Raw genomic sequence first — 21,302 nt, 5'->3', positions numbered from 1 at the left:
GGTTCTAATTGGTTTATGTTGTGTCCTTTAGTTCAGGGTTTCCCTCGAAGCTCAGCTGGTAAAGAATCCACCTGCAATGCAGGGGACCCCAGTTTGATTCCTGGGTCAGAAAGACCTGCTGGAGAAGGGATAGGCTGCCCCCTCCAGTATTCTTGGGCTTCTCTGGTGGCTCAGCTGGTAAAGAATCTGCCTACAATGCAGGGAGACCTGGGTTCGATCCCTGGGTTGGGAAGATCCTCTGAGAAGGGAGTGGTCTACTCACTCCAGTTTTCTGGTCTGGAGAATTCCATGGACTGTATAGTCCATGAGGTCACAAAGAAGTGGATATGACTGAGCAACTTTCACTTTCACTTTTCAGTTCAGTTCAGTAGCTCATTTGTGTCCTACTCTTTGCGACCCCATGGACTGCAGCACACCAGGCTTCCCGGTCCATCTCCAGCTCTCAGAGCTTGTCATCCAACCATCTCATCCTCTGTCATCCCCTTCTCCTCCTGCCTTCAATCTTTCCCAGCACCAGGGTCTTTTCTAATGAGTCAGTTCTTTGAATCAGGTGGCCAAAGTATTGGAGCTTTAGCTTCAACATCAGTCCTTCCAATGAACAGTCAAGGTTGATTTCCTTTAGGATGGACTGGTTTGATTTCCTTTCAGTCCACAGGACCCTCAAGAGTCTTCTTCAACACCACAGTTCAAAAGCATCAGTTCTTCAGCACTCTCCTTTCTTTATGGTCCAGCTCTCACATCCATACATGACTATTGGAAAAACCATAACTTTGACTAGATGGGCCTTTATTGGCAAAGTAATGTCTCTGCTTTTTAATATGCTGTCTAGGTTGGCCATAGCTTTTCTTCCAAGGAGCAAGCGTCTTTTAGTTTCATGGCTGCAGTCACTATCTGCAGTGATTTTGGAGCCCAAGAAAATAAAGTCTGTCACTGTTTCTATTGTTTCCCCATCTATTTGCCATGAAGTGATGGGACCAGATGCCATGATCTTCGTTTTTTTAATGTTGAGTTTTAAGCCAGCTTTTCCACTCTCCTCTTTCAATTTCATCAGGAGGTTCTTTAGTTCTTCTTCACTTTCTGCCATAAGGGTGGTGTCATTTGTGTATTTGAGGTTACTGATATTTCTCCCAGCAATCTTGATTCCAGCTTGTGCTTCATCCAGCCCGGTATTTTGTATGATGTACTCTGCATGTAAGTTAAATAAACCGGGTGACAATATCCAGCCTTTTTGTACTCCTTTCCCAATTTGGAACCAGTCGTTCTGAGACGTGTCCTTGGGCTAAATCATTGTTTCAAAGGTTGTGTCCTGCCAGTTTGTTTCCTTTCTGTTTTACTGGGATCCACTATCTTCTCTTTCTCCTCCTCTTCTTCCCACTTCCTCCAGGCACACAACTTTACCTGGTCTCCAGGCGGAGGGGGGAGAAACTGGCTCTATGTGATCATATATGCTTCTAAACCTTTTCATGGAACACCTGCATGTAGGCTTTAGAAATCCTCAAAGCCAGGGGTTTGATTTTTGTTTTCTCAGTCCTCTGTGACAGCCAAGGCCATGGAGGTCTTATATCTAGTTACCCAAATGAAGGAGGGTGTGGGGACATATCCACTAATACAAAAAACGGTCACCCACCACCAAATTGCCCTGGGTCACCAGGTGGGAAGAGCCGACTCATTGGAAAAGACCCTGATGCTGGGAAAGATTGAAGGCAGGAGGAGAAGGAGACAACAGAGTATGAGATGGTCGGATGGCATCACCGATTCAATGGACATGAATCTCTGGCACAAACTCTCGAAGATTGTGAAGGACAGGGAGGCCTGGTGTGCTGCAGTCCATGGGTTGCAAAGAGTTGGACACAATTGAGCACCTCAGCAACAGTAACAACAACCCCAAGATCCACTGGAGGCATGGCCTCTGGACTCATTCTAGACTCTCATCTGGGGGACAGGGATGTCTGAACCTACTGCAGGAAAGGCAACCCCTTCCAGGGCCCAAGAGTGGGCTCTTGTCTAACACTCAGAAATAAATTGTCCGAGGAGACACACATGCTGACAAAGCAAGAGACTGTATTGGGAAGAGGTGCTGGTGGAGAGCAGGAGGGTCAGGGAGCCCAGGAGAACTGCTCGGCCACGTGGCTCACCATCTTGGGTTTTACGGTGGTGAGATCTGGGTTGTCCATGGCCAGTCATTCTGACTCAGGCTCCTTCCAGGTGGTGCGCGCATCGCTCAGCCAAGATGGATTCCGGTGAGGAGGATTCTCGGGCGACGTGTGGACTGATATCTCCTCTCTCCTTTTGATCTTTCCCGAATTCTTCCAGTTGGTGGTGATTTGTTAGTTCTGTGTTCCTTCCCAGGATTTTCTGTCATAAAGTAACTCATGCAAATGGTTACTGTGGTGCCTGGCCACCCTGGCCACGGGGTGGGTGATTTCAGCCAGTATTTTCCCAAACACCAAGACTCACCAAGAACTGGGCGTGGCCTCTGGACTCATTCTAGACCCCCACCTCGGGGCTGGGCTGTCTGAGCCCATTCGTTCTCTCGAGGCTGGATGGGGGTAGCTGGATGACAGAGGCTGGTGGGGATTCAATAAACCTTATGTGTGTGTGTGTGCTAAGTTGCTTCAGTCATGTCCAACTCTGTGCGACCCCATGGACTGTAGCCTGCCAGGCTCCTCTGTCCATGGGATTCTCCAAGCAAGGATACTGGAGTGGGTTGCCATGCCCTCCTCCAGGGCATCTTCCTGACCAAGGGATTGAACCCACATCTCTTATGTCCCCTGCATTGGCAGGAGGGTTCTTTACCTTGATCCTTAGCGCCACCTTGATCCCTCCTTAAATGCCAGCTCTGTTTGGGCCACTTCACTTTAAAGGGCAAATAGAGAAATGGGCAGAATCCAAACAGGAATGATGCTAATGACTCGGGGGGCCTAGAAGGAGACCACTGGAGCAAGGGCAGAATAATTGGAATGATCTAGTGCCAGATGACAGAGTTGAGGGGTGGCTCGGTAATTGCCAAGCTCTGGGAAGGTTCTTCTCAGTAAGATGCCAACCGGCTCACCCCCATCCCCCTTGTCCTCGGAGGGCAGAACAAGAAATTAGCTTAAATTGGCGCTGCAAAGATTTAGGTTATGTGTAAGGAGGAACTTTTTAAACCCTGAAATATGCTATCAAGAGAGGCTGCGGGTTCTCCGGAGAGTATCTAAAAATAGCCTGTTCTTTAAAAATAGATCTGGGCAGCTTTAAACATAGCATCAGCTCAGCTTCTCGGGGATGGTTTTAAGTGCAGGCATGCCGGGTATGAGGTCCTCCCTGAGCCAAAGGGCAGGAGGGAGAGTCAGCCTTTAGCCCCCATCAGGACAAACATCTGGATGTTTTAGATGTGCACAGATAAGGGGTTTCTTTTTCTGTCTGCCTCCGGGTTGATTGGTGTCAGAAATACAAACCTTTGGCCTCTCCAAGTTTTCTTTCCATGGGAGGATGTTATACGGCTGATGTTAATCGGGTCAGTCCCACCAGCTTCTCCCACTCCGTTCTCTTTCCTGAGTCAGGGCTCTCCAGGGCCCGAGGCTTTGCCGGGACACCATCCATCTCCGCAGTGCCAGATGTGGCTCCTCCAGACACCTGCCCACCCCGCCCCCTGCTCAGTACCCTCCTCCTGGCCTCATCCTCTCACTGCAGCTGACCTTCCAGGACCCCCCTGCCTCCCACCTTCTTGCCAATCTGCCTTCCATCAGTGGCAAGAGCAGACTAGAGGGATAGGGTGGGCGGGGAGGTGGGAGGGGGTTTCAGGATGCAGAGGGGAGTACATGTATATCTATGGCCGATTCATGTTGATGTATGGCAAAAACCATCACAATGTTGTATAATTATCCCCCAATTAAATAAATTAATCTAAAAAAAAAGAAACAGAGAGAGGGGGAATAAAAAGGCTGCCTAGTTCTCACCCCCAAACTTACAATTATGCAATTCCTGCCCATTGCTCTCAGGAGAAAGCCTGAACTCCCAGCATGGCTTCAAAACTTTCCACACGGTATCTTGTTTACCCCTCCAGCAGTGCTCTCTCCACCCACACGCCCTACCTAACGGCTCATTACAGCCCCACCAAGCTACGATGCCTGTAGGCTTGGCCAGAGCGGCTCCAACTGCCTGGTCCACCCTCCCGCTTCTTCTCTGCTTGGATGTCACCCCCTCTAGAAGCCTTTCCTGACCCCCAAACTTGGTCTCAGAGCCCCAGCTTGGGTTCCTGTAGGCCCCCAGCCTTCCCCCATTGACTGCCCTGCCGCACAGTCATCCCCAGTTTTCTCTCTCCTCCCTGCGAGCATTGAAAGCCAGGTCACTGATCCCCCATCATATTTCCCCAGCTAGAAGGTGGCCTGGAACACGGCAGGTGCTCAGTACATGCTCAGTGGCTAATGACTAAAAATTGGGCTGCCCTTGCAGGGGTTTCTCTTTACTACCTTCCTGCCCCACCTCATCTGATTTCAGCTTCCTCCAGGTCCCCAGTGGCCCCTCTGTCTTACATCTCTGACATGATATGCCCAAGATATTGGCAAGGCCAGATCAGGGCCCACGTACACAGAATATTTGTTTAGACATGAACATTTCCCGAGTGTTCTGAGTAATAACTTGGACAGCGCTTTTAATGGTAAGCTCTATTAAAAATTAATTCATCAGCGGATCCCTCTGATATCTCAATTAAATGGAGCATGCCACTAGCATCATACATCCAAACCCTATGAAAGAGAGGGAGGCTGGAGGCAAGAGGAGGTCTGGAAGTCAGCTGGACACTGTTGCTCTGTTGCACTGTTGCATCCTTACCCAGAGGAGGCATCATGTCTTGGCACTCCTGTGTGTCCCCCAGACCCAGGAGGGACAACTCCACATGGTCAGGCTGACTCCTATCCCCACCCGCTACCCGCGGCCACACTTTAAATTCCTGAGCACAAGTGTCACAGCACTTGTGGCAAGCAGCACTGCCCCGCTGGCCACACGCACTGCCATGGTTTGTCTGCATTTCCCATGCTCTGAAAGGACCGTTTCACGCTGTCTCCTGGTTCCTCAAACCTCCCTTCCATCTGCTGTCTCGCTGTCAGCTGGTGGCCTGGGCTCCTGGGAGGGAGGGAGAAGCAGAGCCGCCCCTGCACTGGGACCTGCACCCACCCTGCCGGCCTTCTCCTTCCCTTGTGCCAGGAGTCCCAGCTTCCTTCAACAGCCAGTTCCAGGACTTCTTGGTGGTGCAATGGATAAGAATCCGCCTTGCAATGTAGGGGTCACGGGTTCGATCCCTGGTCTGGGAAATTCCCACATGCCACGGAACTAACCACTGGAGCCCACGAGCTCTACATGGGCCCATGCCCTACAACAAGGGAAGCCGCCACAATGAGAAGCCCGCACACCGCACTCAACTAGGGAGTGGCCCCTGCTTGCTGCAACTAGAGAAAGCCTGCACGCGGCAAGGAAGACTCAGTGCAGTCAAAAATAAATAAACCTGATTTTTGAAAAGCCAGCTCCTTTGTCTTCCAGAGCCTTCTCTCTCCCTGGTTTCTATTGCTGTCTGGCTCATCTGTGCTCTCAGGCTTCCCCTGTCTACTCGGAACACTCTGGGTAAAGGTGGGAACATCCTGTATCTCCCCTCTTCAGGAACCCTCCCTGAACTCCAGGCCCCCTCTGCTGTCACCCCGTCTTTTTGCTTCTCCATGCAGCGAGTTTGGACGTCTTTTCTCTGTCTGGCTGTTTTCTTTCTTCTTCTCAGCCTGTTCCATGGAGCATCTGCCCCCTTGGCCCCCACGTTGGCATATCCAGCGATCACTTCCGGGTCTTCACCTCTGACCTAACAAACTACTTCCTCCTCCTCAGTGTGTGTCCTTCTCCTGGCCTTGGCAGTGCTGCCTCTGGTTTTCAATGGCAACCCACGCCAGTACTCTTGCCTGGAAAATACCATGGACGGACGGAGGAGCCTGGTAGGCTACAGTCCGTGGGGTTGCAAAGAGTCGGACACGACTGAGCAACTTCACTTTCTTTTCTTTCTTTTCCAGTCTCTGGTCCTCACTCTCTGCTGGCCCTGCCTGTCCTGCTCAGCACTGGACATTGGCCCGATTCTTGACGTTTCTCTGCTCTCCCTACCATCTGCACCCAGGTGGTCTCTTGTAGGCCCACGTCCATATACTAGTGACACATGCATTTAAATCTCCAGCTCTGTTTCCCAGGCCTCAAACTTGTATACCCAACGGCTGGTATGATGTCTCAGCTTGGGTTTAATATAGGCATTTCAAATTAATGTGGCCCAAGTGGGGTTTGACTCACCCAGGCATCTTCCTCCCGCCATCTTCTTCATTTTCGTGATTGGCACCATCATCCATCCAATTGCCCAAATCCAACCCCCACGGTCCTCCCAATCTCTGGATAGCTCTGGCCCTCCACACCCAGCTCATCTGCAGGTCCTGAGTAATCCACCCTCAAAACCTGCCCGGGAGCTGGCAACAACTTTTAGTTCAAGCAGCAACTTGAACTGGGCTGGGCCTTGGCCTCCCTTCTCTACCCCCACTTCCTTCATCTGTCTTCACACTGCAACCAGAATGATCTAAAATGTAAATTAGACCCCTGCTTCAACCCTCTACAATGGCATTCCGGTGTACTTAGAAGAAAGCCAGACTCCCCACCGTGATCTACAATGTTCTAGTTCTTGCCTGCCTTCCCAACCCCTCTTTAATTCCCCCAACCCCCTGTCCCTTTCCCACTCTGCTGCTGAAGGTCAGGCTCTGCTGCCTTCAAACCTTTGCCCCAGCCAGTCACTCCTTGTGTCTGGAATGCTCTCCCCAAACCTCCGTGTGGCTGCCTCCAGTTCCCTGCTCGAATCTCTGCTGATTTGAGTCACCTCCTGGAAGAGGCTCTCCCTGACCACCCACTCTGGAAAGCCCCCGGCATTTGCCCTATTTTCTTTCTCACTCTTCACTGTCTGATGTTTTCTTGTTAATCAATGTGCTTGTTGTGTGGATCTCTCCACTAGAAGCTGAGACCCTGAGAGAAGGGTTCCCCCCACTCCACCACATCCCCAGGAACAATGCTTGGCATATGAAAAGCATGGATAAATATTCGATGACTGATTGAATGAATGAATAATAAATAAGCAGATGATGAGTCTGACATTTGTTCATGTCTGTAGACAATTTGCTCTCCAGAGTTTTCAAATCTGGCCCTGTCCTAGCGTATCCCAGACCCTAAACCTTTATACCAGCCTGCCCTTTATTTAACAGCCAGCCATTCATTTAATAATAAACACATGTGGCACACTTCCTATATGCCAGATCCTGGGCTTGGTGCTGGGGAGTCACTGGAGAGCAAAACAGACCTGGACCCTGGACTAGGGTACAGTCAAGGAGCCTGCGTAGCGAGTTCCAAGCACTTACTCGTTCATTCATGAAACACTTCTAGAGGGCTTATTATGAGCCAAACACTATTCTAAGTGCTTGCTTTACTGTGTAAACCACTTAATCCTCGTACCGATCTGTGCATGCATGCTCAGTTGCTCACTCGTGTCTGACTCTTCGCAACCCCATGGACTGTAGCCCAACAGGCTCCTCTGTCCCTGGGATTCTCCAGGCCAGAATACTGGAGTGGGTTGCCATTTCCTGTTCCAGAGGACTTCCCAACTCAGGGATCAAGCCCGAGTCTTCTGAGTCTCCTGCATTGGCTGGCAGATTCTTTACCTCTGAGCCACTGAGGTAGTTGTTATTATCCCCTCATTACAGCCGAGGAAACTGAGGCACAGACAGATGAGGTAATCACGGTCATACAGCTGGTAAGAGACAGAGCTGGAAACCAGGCCCTCCCTCTCCCTTTGTTCCACTCCTGCTTTACTCTGGGTTCGCCTCCTGACCCTCCGTGCGTGCTAAGTCACTTCTGTCATGTCTTAACTCTTTGCGACCCCATGAACTGTATAGCCCACGAGGCTCCTCTGTCCATGGGGATTCTCCATGCAAGAATACTGGAGTGGGTTGCCGTGCCCTCCTCCAGGGGATCTTCCCAACCCAGGGATCTGACTCTCCCAACCTGTCTCTTTATTCTGGCCCCATACCAGCCCCTCTTGGCCTTGACAACAAATTTTGGCTTCCTCGGTCTGACCAGTGGAGGGTGGGCTGGGGGTCATGGCAGCTCTTTTTGTCTTGGGTTTCGGAGGGCACCACACTCAGCCCAGCTCTGAGCCCTTGGCCAGTATCCCCCACCCCATTGCTCTCCCAGGTCTCCCAGGGGGGCAGGGAGGAGCCATGCCTGCTTCACCACCCTGGTTGGAAATCCCATTTACGGTGTCAGGAGTTGGGAGAAACCGCAGGATGAGAGATTTACAGCTGCGAGTTTCCTGGTGTGGGCCCACGCCAGGAAGCAGCAGTCACAGCAGAGAAAGCCACGTTCATTTAGTTGCGGCTAATTTATAGGAGGTGCCGTAATTCGACAGAAAGTCACTTTTTAACTCAGAATGAATTAGAAACAATTCCTCTTGCTGAAGATTCTTACAGCAGATGTTGGTGGATCGCACTTCACAGAACAAACATGCTTCCTGAAACTTGATCGAGGGCCCAATTTTTTAAGCAGGGTCTTTAGAATGCAATCAGAAAATCTCACCAACCTATCTTTGAATGATTTGTACGCTTCATTTATTGAATTTTCTTAAAGCATGGCCTTTCATATTTGGGAATAAATGGGATTCAATTGAGAAATCAATGCATTTCTAAAGTAACAATTTGGAAAATTGATTATTCTGTCAACAGGCTGGGTTCAGCTTCTGGGTCTAGTTGGTAGTTTTTGTATTAAAATACTCTTATGTCCCCACTGTTCTAGTGTATGGAGTGGTTGTTCTCATGAATATTTTCCTTAGTGGATGCTTTCTGACATTGCCTATGTCTGCTACTATCCCCACTTTATAGATGAGAAAAGCAAGGCATTGATAGGTCATGATAACTCAGAGAGCATCTGGACTGGCATGGTGAGGAAGAAACTGAAGCAGTTAAAACAGCTGAGGGTTTGGAGAGCAAGGTCCAGCCCTCAGAAAGAGACTGGGGCAGGGGGCGGGGTTGGGATGGAGCTAAGGAATGGGTCAGAGCCCCACAGAGGGAGCAAGAATGTGTGTGTGTGTGTGTGTGTGTGTGTGTGTGTGTGCGCACACACGTGTGTGCACTGTGTTGCTTCAGTCCTGCGTGACTCTTTGTGACCCTGTGGACTGCGGCCTGCCCGGTTCCTCTGTTCATGGGATTCTCCAGGCAAGAATACTGGAGTGGGTTGCCATTTCCTACTCCAGGGAATCTTCCCAACCCAGGGATTGAACCCATGTCTCCTGCCTTGGCAGGGGGATTCTTTACCATTAGCACCATCTGGGAAGCAAGTTTCTGGGTAGCACTTCTGGAGGGAGTAAGCAATGGGCCAAAAGGAACAGAGACCTGTCCTTCTAGCCAAGAGACTCTACCGGAAGTTATAGTGACTAAAACAGTGTGACATTGACACAGGAACAAAGAAATTCACGGAACAGAATGATGAGTTAGGAGTAGACATGTCATGTGAGACTTGGAATGTTGTACAAAATCATGATTTAAAGTCAGTGGGGATATATGTCTGTGCAGAGTTGACTCACTTTGCTATACAGGAGAAACTAACATGACATTGTAAAGCAACTATACTCCAATGAGAGTTAATTAATTTTTTTAACTACTCAGAAATAAAATTATAAAATAAAATCAGTGGGGAAATAACAGTTTGTTCTATAAGGGTTCAAAGCAATTAACTACTCATTAAAAAAATAAAGTTATATCCTTATCTCACACTGCTTACCAAGATAAAGTCCAGATGAATCAACATAAATATCTGTAAGTATGTCAGAAAAATACAGGAGAGTGTTGATTTTCTTAAAGTAGACACAGGAAGCAAAAAATAAACATCAAAAGACTGCTAACTTAGACTACAATAAATAATCAAAATAAATGACAAAAACAGCTTTATTCATAATTGTCAAAACTTGGAAGCGACTAAGAAGTCCTTCAATAAGTGAATGAGTAAATAACCTGTGATACATCCATACAGTGCAGTATTATTCAGGAATAAAAGGAAAAGCGTAATCAAGCCAGGAAAGACATGGAGGAACCTTAAATCCATATTGTTAAGTGAGAGAAGCCGATCAGAAAAGGCTATATACTGTGTGATTCCAACTCTGTGGCATTCTGAAAGCACCCAAGCTACGGAGACAGTAAAAAGATCACTGGTTGCCAGGGATCAAGGAGGGAGGGATGGCCAGATGGAGCATAGGGGATTTTTAGGGACATAACTATTGGACACAATGGTGAATACATGTCACTTTGCCTTTGTCAAAATCCACAGACTGTACAACACAGAGAATGAACCCTAATGTAAACGATGGATTTCATTAGTAATAATGTATCACCGGGGCTCCCCTGGTAGCTCAGCTGGTAAAGAATATGCCTGCCATGCAGGAGACCCTGGTTCGGTTCCTGGGTCAGGAAGATCCCCTGGAGAAGGGATAGGCTACCCACTCCAGCATCCTTGGGCTTCCCTGGTGGTTCAGTCAGGAAAGAATCCACCAGCAACTTATGAGATCTTGGTTCGATCCCTGAGTTGGGAAGTTCCCCTGGAGGAGGGCATGGCAACCCACTCCAGTATGCTTGCCTGGAGAATCCCCATGGACAGAGGAGCCTGGCGGGCTGCAGTCCATGGGGTCACAAAGAGTTGGACAGACCTAGCAACTAAGCACAGCAATGTATCACTACTGTCTCATCAGTTGTAACAAACGTAAACACTATTGAAAGATGTTAATCATAGGAGAAACTGGGGGGGAAGAGAGAGGCGGGATTTGGGAACTCTGTAACTCTCTATTTTCTGATCCTTTCTCTGTAATCTTAAAACTGCTCTAAAAAATAAAACCTATTAATTAGAAAAAGATGTGCTATACATGAGAAAAGACAAATAGTAAACTGGAGTCGCTATAACAAATAGGATTAGTATCCAGAAGACATAAAGAACTTCCATCAATTGATAAAGAGAAAGATTTTTTTTAAAAAAGAAAATTGACAAAGGATACAATCATAGAATAAGAAATACAAATGGTTAATAAACACATGAAAAATGCCCAAGCTTACTAGTCATGAGGGAAATGTAAAAACTGAAACAATGTTGAGGTGTTATTTTTCACCATGCCATGGATACAATTTGTAATGTTTTATAATATGAAGTATTGGTGAGGATTTGGGTGAGGTCTCTCACAGTTGGCAGAAGTTCCACAAGATTCTGCTTCTCAAGTGAGCAGTTCACTGACATTGATCAAAATTTAAAACGTACAAGGTGTTTATGACCCGGCACTTCCTCTTGTTGTTCACGCTGGAGAAATACTTGGTTGTCTGCACAAAGAGACTTGTAGAAGCGTGTTCCTTGCAGCATTGCTTAGGAAGCAAAAAAGCTGGAAATAAATAGTGTCAACTGATTGGATAAATAAAACATGATATATCATTATCAAGGAATCTTATGCATCAGTTCCAAAGAATAAGGTATGTCTTATGTACTTTTTGGAAGTTCACCAAGAATTGTGTCAAGTAAAGAAAAATAAGAGGGACTTCCCTGGTGGTGAGGTGGTTAGGCATACTGTCTGCCAGTGCAGGGAGCTCAGGTTTCCATCCTGAACTGAGATCTCACGTGCCTCGGGGCAGCTTAGCCCCTGCACCCCAACTACTGAGCCCATGCTCTAGAGCCTGCAGACCTACCACAACTGAGCCCATACACCGCAACTACTGAAGCCCACATACTCTAGCGCCTGTGCTCCTCAACAAGAGGAACCACGGCAAAGAGAAGCCCACACACCCCCACTAAAGAGTAGCCCCTGCTTGCTGCAACTGGAGAGAGCCTGCATGCAGCAACAAAGACCCAGCACAGCCAAAAATAAATAAACAAACAAAAAAAACAAAAAGAAAATATGCATATGACTCAATTCTTGTTTCCTTCCAACAGAGAGAGCCAAGACAGAGGGGACCGGAGAGGTTTCTAGCCTACCTTTGCTGGGGCATGACTAAGTATGAGGTCTAAGCCTGGCAGAGATATCCTGGGGGCAGGCTGAGCCCTTAGGAGTCTTTGGGGGCCTCAGCACCTGTCACGACCACCCCCTCCCTAGATTTCCTGGCTCAATTGCACCTCACCAGCCCTGGAGAGCACCCCTTACCTGAGGCCAGAGGTCCATGAGAGGCTGGCCTCAGCCCAGAGATACGGGCAGCCAGCTGTGAGTCCTCTGTCTCCAGGGGGCCTGGGGTGAGGTGACTGGAAGGAGACAGATATGTTGGATCCTGCTGGCTCAGCCCTCAAGCCCCAACCATGCACATCTTTTCTCTGCTCCACTTTCAGTGACATCACCTTGATAGCTTGAAACTGACCACAGTGGGATTATTCACACCATGGAAACTGGCTAACACTACAAATCATAGCTTCTTTATTTTTCTCTCTGTCTTCAGAGAACCTGTTGTTAAACCTTTACCTTCAGGGGACTTCCTTGGCAATCCAGTGGTTAAGACTCCATGCTTCCACTGCAGGGGACACAGGTTTGATCCATGATCGGGGAACTAAGACCCTGCATGCCAGGCAGCAAAAAAAATTTTTTACCTTTACACCATAGGAACACAGGATGTCCATCTTCACCCTCACTCCTGCCCCTAAGTCTGGTTTCAGGTCTCAGAGCCTTACTTCCTCTTTACTTCTGTCTTTTCTTATCTCTACTCCTCTCCTTATTTCCATCTCTTCTCTTGTATCAGAGGGGAAAGGGTGACTGGGGCAAAAAGGAGAGGAGAGATACCTTCTCGGCAGCTTGGGAAGAGCCCTGGCTTTAAGGGCGTTTGGATCTGGGCCCCAGTCACAACTAAGCCATTTACTTTCTTTGTGACTTGGGACAGAGTTGACCACTCTGAGCTTCTGTTTTCTCACCTGTGAAATGGGAATAATCACATTCAGGACTACTGTATTAGAGGTGTGGTTTTGCTTTGACTGTGGCATGCACCTAGACTTTGATGTGAATGGAGCCCTATGGAATTGTGCAGTGGACAACCTGAACAACAGTACATGGCCCACATCATCTTACTTACTTCAGAGGGTTGTTGTGAAAGATTGTAATGGAGATGAAGGATTCTGACAAGTGCCTGGCACACAGTAGGTAACATGCATTATTGGTTTCCTTCCTTCCTCTTGTCATCTATCCCTTCCCTTCTCATCAGTACTGTATCACTCCATCTTAAAATTAGGTCTGTGACAGTTAGCCACACACTGTGGCACCCCCAAGGCTCCAGATGCCATGGTCCACATAGTACAATGTCCCCTGGGTTATAATAATCCTAGTAACTGTATCAATTGCATGCCTGCAAGACAGCAGACATGGAGGCTGCCTTGCTTCATTTCAGTCATTTTTCACTGAATCTGTCATAATCTTCATGTTAGGGTTGAAAGACTTGAGGCTCAGAGGAGTGAGGTACCTCACCCAGGGCCACGTGGTAGCAAAAGATTCCTACTCAGATCCTTTGGAGTCAAAGTTCTCCCAGCCAGTGGGTTCCGAAATTTTTGATATGAACCACAGAAAAAACATTTCATAATTACAACCACTACACACACAGACACACGTGTATAGAACTGAAAGTTTCACAAAGCAATATTTACTCCTGCTACATTTGATGTTATCAGATATTTCTATTCCATTCCAATAGTTTTTTAAAATACTGGTTGCAATCCATGAAGTTGATTTTACAATCCACTTGTCTAGTGCATCAAGACCTGCAGTTTGATAAATATTCTCTAAGCAGTTTCTCCCAAATGACCTTCTAACACTGGTATCAGCAAACTCTGGCCCATGGGCTAAACCTGGCCCAACACTTGCTTTTGTAAATAAAGTTTTATTGGCACAAGGTCATGTTCATCCCTTTGTGTACTGTCTATGGCTCCTTTGTGCTAATACAGTAGAGTTGAATAGTTGCAACAGAGATCACATGGCCTAACCCACAGAGCCTAAAATATTGACTTATCTGGTCCCTAACAGAAAAACTGCCCATCCAGAAACAGACCTGATTCCGTGTCTCTCTTGCTTAAGTTTCTCCAGTGCTGCCCTTTGCCCTCTGGTTGAACTCAAATTTCTTGGTGGGCTTAGAAAACCACTGCCCTCTGATCTTCTGTGCTCTGGTCCTGCCGGCTGCCCTTGCGTGGGGGGTTCACGCTCTCCCCAGCACTAACAGGCCTATGGTGGGTAGACAAAGCCCCGCCTTGCTTCCTGACACCTTGTCCTGCTACCCCCTCACAGGCCTCCTGGGAATGGTAGCCCACATGATGTACACGCAAGTGTTCCAGGTCACCGTGAGCCTCGGCCCTGAAGACTGGAGACCCCATTCCTGGGACTACGGCTGGTCCTTCTGGTAAGTGGCTTTTGACTCCAGAGCCCTGAGGCATGCTGGGACTTTAGTGGCTAATTCAGTTGGGAAACAGAGGAAGGTGGGACCCAGGGAGGGGAAGGGGGGGAAACTCAGAGTCCAAAGATGCTTTGTGATCCTAGAACTGAGGCTGGCAAACTCTAGTCTCTGGGCCAAATCCAGCCCTGTTTTTCTGCAACTAAGGATGATTTTTACATTTTTAAATGCTTGAACATGAATCAAGAGAAGAAGAATATTTTGTGACATGCGAAAACTCTGGGACATTCAGATTTCAGTGTCCATAAATAAAGTTTTATTGGGACATAGCCAGGCTCATCGTTTACATATTGTCTACAGCTGCTTGCAGTCTAAAGTAGCAGAACTGAGCAGTTATGACAGAGGCTGAATGGCCCACTGAGCCTAAAATATTTACTATCTGGCCCTTTACGGAGGCAGTTGGCCAGCCTCTGCCTTAGAGGCTGCTCTGGAAGTAGAGACAGAAGCTGTCAAGAGCCTAGTGAAGGGCGCTGGATGCAAGGAGCAGGGACCAGCACCTCAGAGCGTGGTGTGAGAAATAAAGGCAGACTCAGGATTGTTTGGCTTGGGAGTGATGGAATCCCAGGCCTAAGTAAACAAGAGGAGTGTATTAGTTCATGGAACTGAAAAGTCCAGGTTGGTAGTTGTGGGGTATGGGGGGAATGGATTGTAACAGGAAAACCCACCCACCTCAGTCCAGTCAATAAGGGAACACATTGGTTCCTGTAAATGGAAAGCACGGCTTGGCATGGACTTCAGGGAACGTTTGATCCAGAGTTGCTGATGTCATCGGAGCTGAGTTTTCTTCCTCTGTGGTCACCTGAGCGTTGCTCACTCCCTGTGTTGACTCTGTCCCTGGGTGGGCTTCGCTCCTGGTGCTGAGAAAGCTCGTTTGAGGCTGGTGCTCTTTCCTTCACATACAGGAGGAAAAAGGGCTCTTTCCCTAACCTTCACTGATGTCCCCTCAACCCTCCCTCTGATGAGCTCAACTTAGGTCATTTTCTCTCTTCTGATTCATCACCATGGCTGGGGGAATGTCATGAGCTGATTGTCTCAGCTGGGCCATTCTTCTGGAACAAGGAATGAGTCCAACACTCCTAAATGGTGAGTGAGTGGAACAGATGCTAAGTGAGCTACCACGATGTCTTCTTCAGGCACAGCTGGATCCAGGTGGTCAAGTGATTGATCAGGAACCCAGTCATTCTCTTCCCACTTCTGACCCCATTCTCTTTGTGTCAGCTTTACTGATACGCAACTTTTCCCCAGGTGGTAGCAAATTCGGTCACCAAGCCCAGTTCTAGGCTTGCATGCTGTGCTAAGTGACTTCAGTCGTGTTTGACTCTGTGACCCTATGGGCTGTAGCTCGCCAGGCTTCTCTGTCCATGGGATTCTCCAGGCAAAAATACTGGAATGGGTTGCCATGCCATCCTCCAGGGGATCTTCCCAACCCAGGGATCTCTTACCTCTCCTGCAGGGGCAGGCAGGTTCTTTACGTCTAGCCCCACCTGGGGAAAACTAGTTCTAGGCTTACATGTTACTAATGTAGCAATACCAGAAGAGAGATGGCCTCTTTCCAGTATTGCCAGCCAAAATCCTGGATATAACTTTCATTGGATTAACAAGTCACCTGACCATACTGCAGCCAATGATTTACTGAGGGGACTGTTCTAATTGGTCTGGCCTGAGTCACGTGGTGCAGTGGGTGGGGTTGCCCCAACCACACTGTTAGACAGAGAGACAGAGGAGAGATCCTCTAATGGGAAACTGGGGGTGGGGCATGAGTGGAGTGAGCTGTTATCAAAAGGAGGACTGTGCCCTGGAAAGACAAGTGACCATAGTCTGTTCCACAGGGCATCCGTGGTCTGGTTTTGGAGCTTAGGGACGATTCATCCACTCAGGCATTTAACGCATTAGCTGAGGGAGCACTTATTCAGGGGCAGCTGGTGCTGGGGCTCCTAGCTGCTGAGGGTCCAGCAGTGGCTGAGACAGCGTTGTAACAGGAGCACAACAAGTAGACACGCTATCCGTTGAACCATGCTATGATGTTTGGGTGGTTGGGGGGAATCACAGACAGCCATGGAAGCACAAGAAGGGGTCCCTGACCCAGCTTCCCTAGGGGAGGGTCCGCAGGGGAGAATCTGGTCAGACAAGCTGGTGGAGGAGGGAATAAGGTAGCTGCTGGACAAGGGGATGGCAGGTGCAAAGACTCGGCAGTGAGAGGGCATCTCTGGTAGAGATGGTCAGAATAGAGCAGAAAGAGCTATGATTAGGACCAGTGGGGACTCCTGCTGTATTTCTGCCCCTTCCCACGCTGCTTGGCCCCGCCCTCTTAAAGCTAAAGGCCTGTGCCTTAAAGCAGAAGTCCCCAAGTCCTGGGATCTAATGCCTGATGATCTGAGATGGGGCTGATGTAATAATATTGGAAATAAAGTGCACAATAAATGTAATACACTTGAATCATCCTCAAACCATCCCCCTACTTCCTGGTCCATGGAAAAATTGTCTTCCATAAAACCAATCCCTGGTGCCAAGAAGGTTGGGGACCGCTGCCTTAAAGGGATCTTGACTGGCCAACACAGACTGCAATCCCTTTAAGTAGAACAGTTGTAGGGAATCAACAGTAGGGAACCTCACAACAGTGTGTGAGGCAGGTGGTTCATGGAGGGGAAACTGAGGCACAGGGAACTTAAGTAGCCTGTCCAAGGTAATCCAGCTTGTGAGTGGCAGAGCTGGGATTTGAACCCAGACAGTCTGGCTCTGCAGTCTACGGTCTCAACCTCTATATTCTGGACAGTGTGTGTGTATGTGTGTGTGTGTGTGTGTGTGAGATCAGTCGTGTCCAACTCTGTGACCCCATGGACCGTAGCCCACCAGGTTTCTCTGTCCATAAGATTTCTCAGGCAAGAATACTGGCGTGGGTTGCCATTCCCTTCTCCAGGGGAATCTTCCCAACCCAGGGATTGAACCTGCGACTCTTGCATCTCCTGCATTGGCAAGCGGATTCTTTACCACTAGCGCCATGTGCAATATCAACAACCTCAGATACGCAGACGATACCACCCTAATGGTAGAAGGTGAAGAGGAACTAAAGAGCTCCTTGAGGAAGGTGAAAGAGGAGAGTGAAAAAGCTGACTTAAAACTCAACATTCAAAAAACTAAGATCATGGCATCCGGTTTCATCACTTCATGGCAAATAGATGGGGGGAAAAAATGGAAACAGTGGCAGATTTTATTTTCTTGGGCTCCAAAATCATTGTGGATGGTGACTGCAGCCCTGAAATTAAAAGATGCTTGCTCTGGGGATGGGGTAATAGAGAGATCATGTGTGTTTAGCACATGACACAGGTAAGTACTCTGGAAAGGTTAGTTTTCCTAATGTTACTGATATGACATGAAATTTAACACTCACAATAACCCCCTGTTGTATATGTAGATGCTGAGACTCAGAAAGGTTGGGTCACTTGCTCAGGATTCAGAATCTCCTCCCCCCATGGGCCTCTCTTTCCAGCATCCGCTGGCCCTCCAACCTGGCGGGGAGCCCAGCCTGCTGTTCCAGCCCACAGGAACCCTTCTTCCTCTGGAAGCCAGACCTCCTGCCCTCTTTCTCAGCTCCCCCTGGACTGGCCTCCTGGGGGGCACCCAATTCCCATTTAACTTATTTAAGGCCGGGCCCCAGCCTGCGGCCCCTATTAGGGCTGATCCATTTCTCCTTGTCACCGAGGCCCGCAAGATGGATCAGCCCCATTTTTCATCCCTCGCATCTGGGGCCTTGCCAGGGCCGTGCAGTGTCATCTCGCTTGTTTAATATGTGTGAGGCCATTTGTCAAAATTCTGCCCCTACCCCCCACCAGGGAGGAGGCCAGCTCCATGGTGAGACAGCGCCAGCCTCTGTCTCCTGGCCCAGCTGGGGTGGCATAACCCCTGGGCTTGTAGTCCGGCACTTCTGAGGAGCTCAACTGATCTTGGGGACCAGCTTTCGAGAGCCACGTCTGCCCAGGAAGGTGAAGTTTCTGTGGCTGGGCATCCGCCAGCCTGGGTTCAGTCCTCACTTTGCTGGCTGGCGCTGGGAGCTTAGCTCAGGCTGTCAGCGGGACTGGCTTCTCAGGCACAGTGGCAGGGTCCCTGGAGAGTGTCCCAAGAACAAACATTCCCAGAGATTCAAATGGAAGCTGCAAGTGTATTTTCTGAGCCTGCCTCAGAAATCACTCAGTGTCACTTCTGCTGTGTTCTGATGGTCAAGAGCAAGGGATCAAGGCCAGAGGCAAGGATGAAGGGCTGCACAAAGCAGGAATCCCAGGAGGTGTGGCTCGGGGCGGGGGAAGGGGGCATCTTCGGGGACTGCGTGAAATAACGCCGGTGAGGCATTAGCACAGAGAAGGTGCTCAGTGCGTGTCTTGTTATGAAAGGCAAGTGCCCCGTCTTCCCTGAGTCTCAGCGTCTGCCTCTCTAGAGCAGGGATCATAGCACTGCGGGTCTAATGGCATCCTTGTAAGCACCAGGTGGCACCCAGCTCTCAGAGTGCTTATACCCCAGAAGTGCTCTGTAAGCGGCAGTGATTATAAATGGTGATAATGACACGGGGGCCTTTGATAATGCCATGCTGGCTTTTTGAGAGGCATGTGATCCAGATGTCCAGGAAGAGGGCATCTGGTGGGCATGCAGGCAATCCCTTGCACTCTGTTCTCCCCAGGCTCCCCAGACTTGGTTCCCAGGACTTTAGTGTTTCCTCGAGATCCAGCCCTTGACTGCACCTTCTCCTTACTCCCCGACTCCCCTCCCTGAGCGACCGCCTCACACACATTAAGTGGAAGAATCCCATCCCTGTCCTGTGCCCCAGGCCCTCCAGCTCTCCTGCCTGCTCCTTTTTTCAGCTCTCTGTCTTAACTCTCTGCAGGTCCTCCTGTGACAGTGCCAAGGCAAGCCCCTGGGGACTGGGGTCGTAGGGACGCAGGCTGCTGCTTGGCTTGGGGAGGGGCTGGATGAGGCCAAGGTCGGTCAGCACCTCCTTTGTCCCTGGCATGGCAGGAGGCACTTGACAGACCCCGAGCTGTTCATTCCTGCCATTGACCCCCACTTGGAGGGGTTGCCATGCCCACCTGCAGGATGAGGACACAAGGTCAGACAGGGCAAAAGTCCAGATCACATAGTTTCTGTGTGCTAGGCACAGCCTTAGAAGATATGACGTTACATGCAGCCCAGGGCTGAACCCAGCCTGTAGATATTTGTTTGACCTGCCACAGTGTTGTATTATTAAAAATTGCATTTATTTTTAAAATTCAGATTCATAAGAATTTGACATAAAAATCCAGGCTTCTGGCTTCTCTTGACTATTGGAAGATATGTCCATGCCTAAGCCACATTGCCTCATGGCAGTGGGCAGCTTCAGCTGAGTAGAGGCTGCCCCTTTAGATGAATCACCTGCTCTCCACTTTACCCCAGTCTGCACTGCTCCCTGTTGCCTTACCTTATCCACACTTTCCTCATTCGGTCATCTGCCCGACCCTGCAGGAATTGGAGTGTGTGACCCTTACTTGGAATGTCAACATTTCCTGATGATTATGGGAGAATGGAAAGCTAGGATCACTTTATACTTTTGTTTTGCATTTGGTCAAAGTGGAGAGAGATGGGAAAAGGGCCCCTCCTACCCCAGCACGTACAGTGAGACCCCCAGCCCTGAGCATTGACAGAACGCTTGACAGAATGAGGGTTGGGGAACCTACCATCATGGAGTTGTAGATTATACATGCTGGATGCCCAGAGAGGTTAAGCAGTTTGTCCTGGGTCACACAGCAAAGGAGTGGCAAGTTAGGCCAGGTCCCAGGAGGGTGGCGCCTCTCTGTTTGCTTCTGGGGCCCATCTGTGTGTCACGTGGTGGCCTCACTACTGCCCTCCTCTCTTCCTCTCCCCTCCTCTTCAATCTCCCTGACCCTGTGGAAACAGCAGTCTAGCCCTTTCCCTCTCTGGGGCCCCAGGCTGCCCTGCCCTCTGCATTTCCGCAAGTTGACCCCTTGCAGTGGAGAGGGGGTTTCTGGAAGAGCCTTGGCTACAAAGAGCCACTGCAGTGGGTGTTTGCTGGTGTTACCGAGAGGCTGTGTTGGTCAGCAGAAAGCTCTCACTCTTACTTGTATCCCTGAAGCAGGTGGCACTGGACTTGTTTTCTGCAAGACCAGAGTGGGGAGAGAGCAGTGTGGTGCCCAAGGGTACCCTGCTGCCATGGTGTGGACCAGCTGGGCCCCCAGAACCTTCCGGCATCCTCTCTGAGTTTCTTCATTCATGGGCACCAAGGGTGGCCTAAATTAGGAGCATTTGTGCCTTGTCCTGTCCCACATGGTGACTCTGTGCCCATCTGGCCTGAAGGTGGGCAAGGACTGCCTTCCTCAGTGACCAGAGGACAGAGAGTTCACTGACAGCCACCCCCACTGCTGCCCCCCCATCAGTATCACAGTGTCCACTCTGTCCTTGTCGCCAAAAACCAGGTCAGCCACCCATGTACCTCACTGTACCAGTCCAGCCACGTAAGCTGCAAACCCCAGCAGGCGTTCCGCCCTCGAGGTTTTCAGCCTGTGCCTAACGTGTGGGCCTGGGAGCCTGGGGGTTTGGGCAATGGGGAAATTGAAGACTCACAGATGCCCCCCTGAGCCCCTCATAAAACCAGAACACGGGCTTCTGCGGTGGTCTAGTGGTTAAACATCTGCCTGCCAATGCAGGGGACACAGATTTGACCCCTGGTCCGGGAAGATTGCACATGCCGCGAAGCAACTATTGCCTGTGCTCCAAAACTACTGAACCCACGTGCTACAACCACTGAGGCCCATGCACCTGGAGCCTGTGCTCCGCAACAGGAGAAAG

General features: G+C 49.4%; 1 protein-coding gene across 4 annotated transcripts in view; it reads left to right on the top strand.

Annotated features, from left to right (window-relative positions):
- Window positions 1–21,302, top strand: part of GSG1L (GSG1 like) — a 256,025-nt gene that overhangs the window by 195,823 nt on the left and 38,900 nt on the right. For all 4 annotated transcript variants that reach the window (XM_070461126.1, XM_070461125.1, XM_070461124.1 and 1 more), the window contains one exon: window positions 14,312–14,423. In XM_070461126.1, coding sequence (XP_070317227.1) covers window positions 14,312–14,423 — 112 coding nt within the window. The remainder of the gene's footprint in view (window positions 1–14,311; window positions 14,424–21,302) is intronic.

This window comes from Odocoileus virginianus, chromosome 33, assembly GCF_023699985.2.
Source record: "Odocoileus virginianus isolate 20LAN1187 ecotype Illinois chromosome 33, Ovbor_1.2, whole genome shotgun sequence".
Lineage (NCBI taxonomy): Eukaryota > Metazoa > Chordata > Mammalia > Artiodactyla > Cervidae > Odocoileus > Odocoileus virginianus.
The sequence above is the reverse complement of the archived record's forward strand: the minus strand, read 5'-3'. Positions and strand labels throughout refer to the sequence as shown.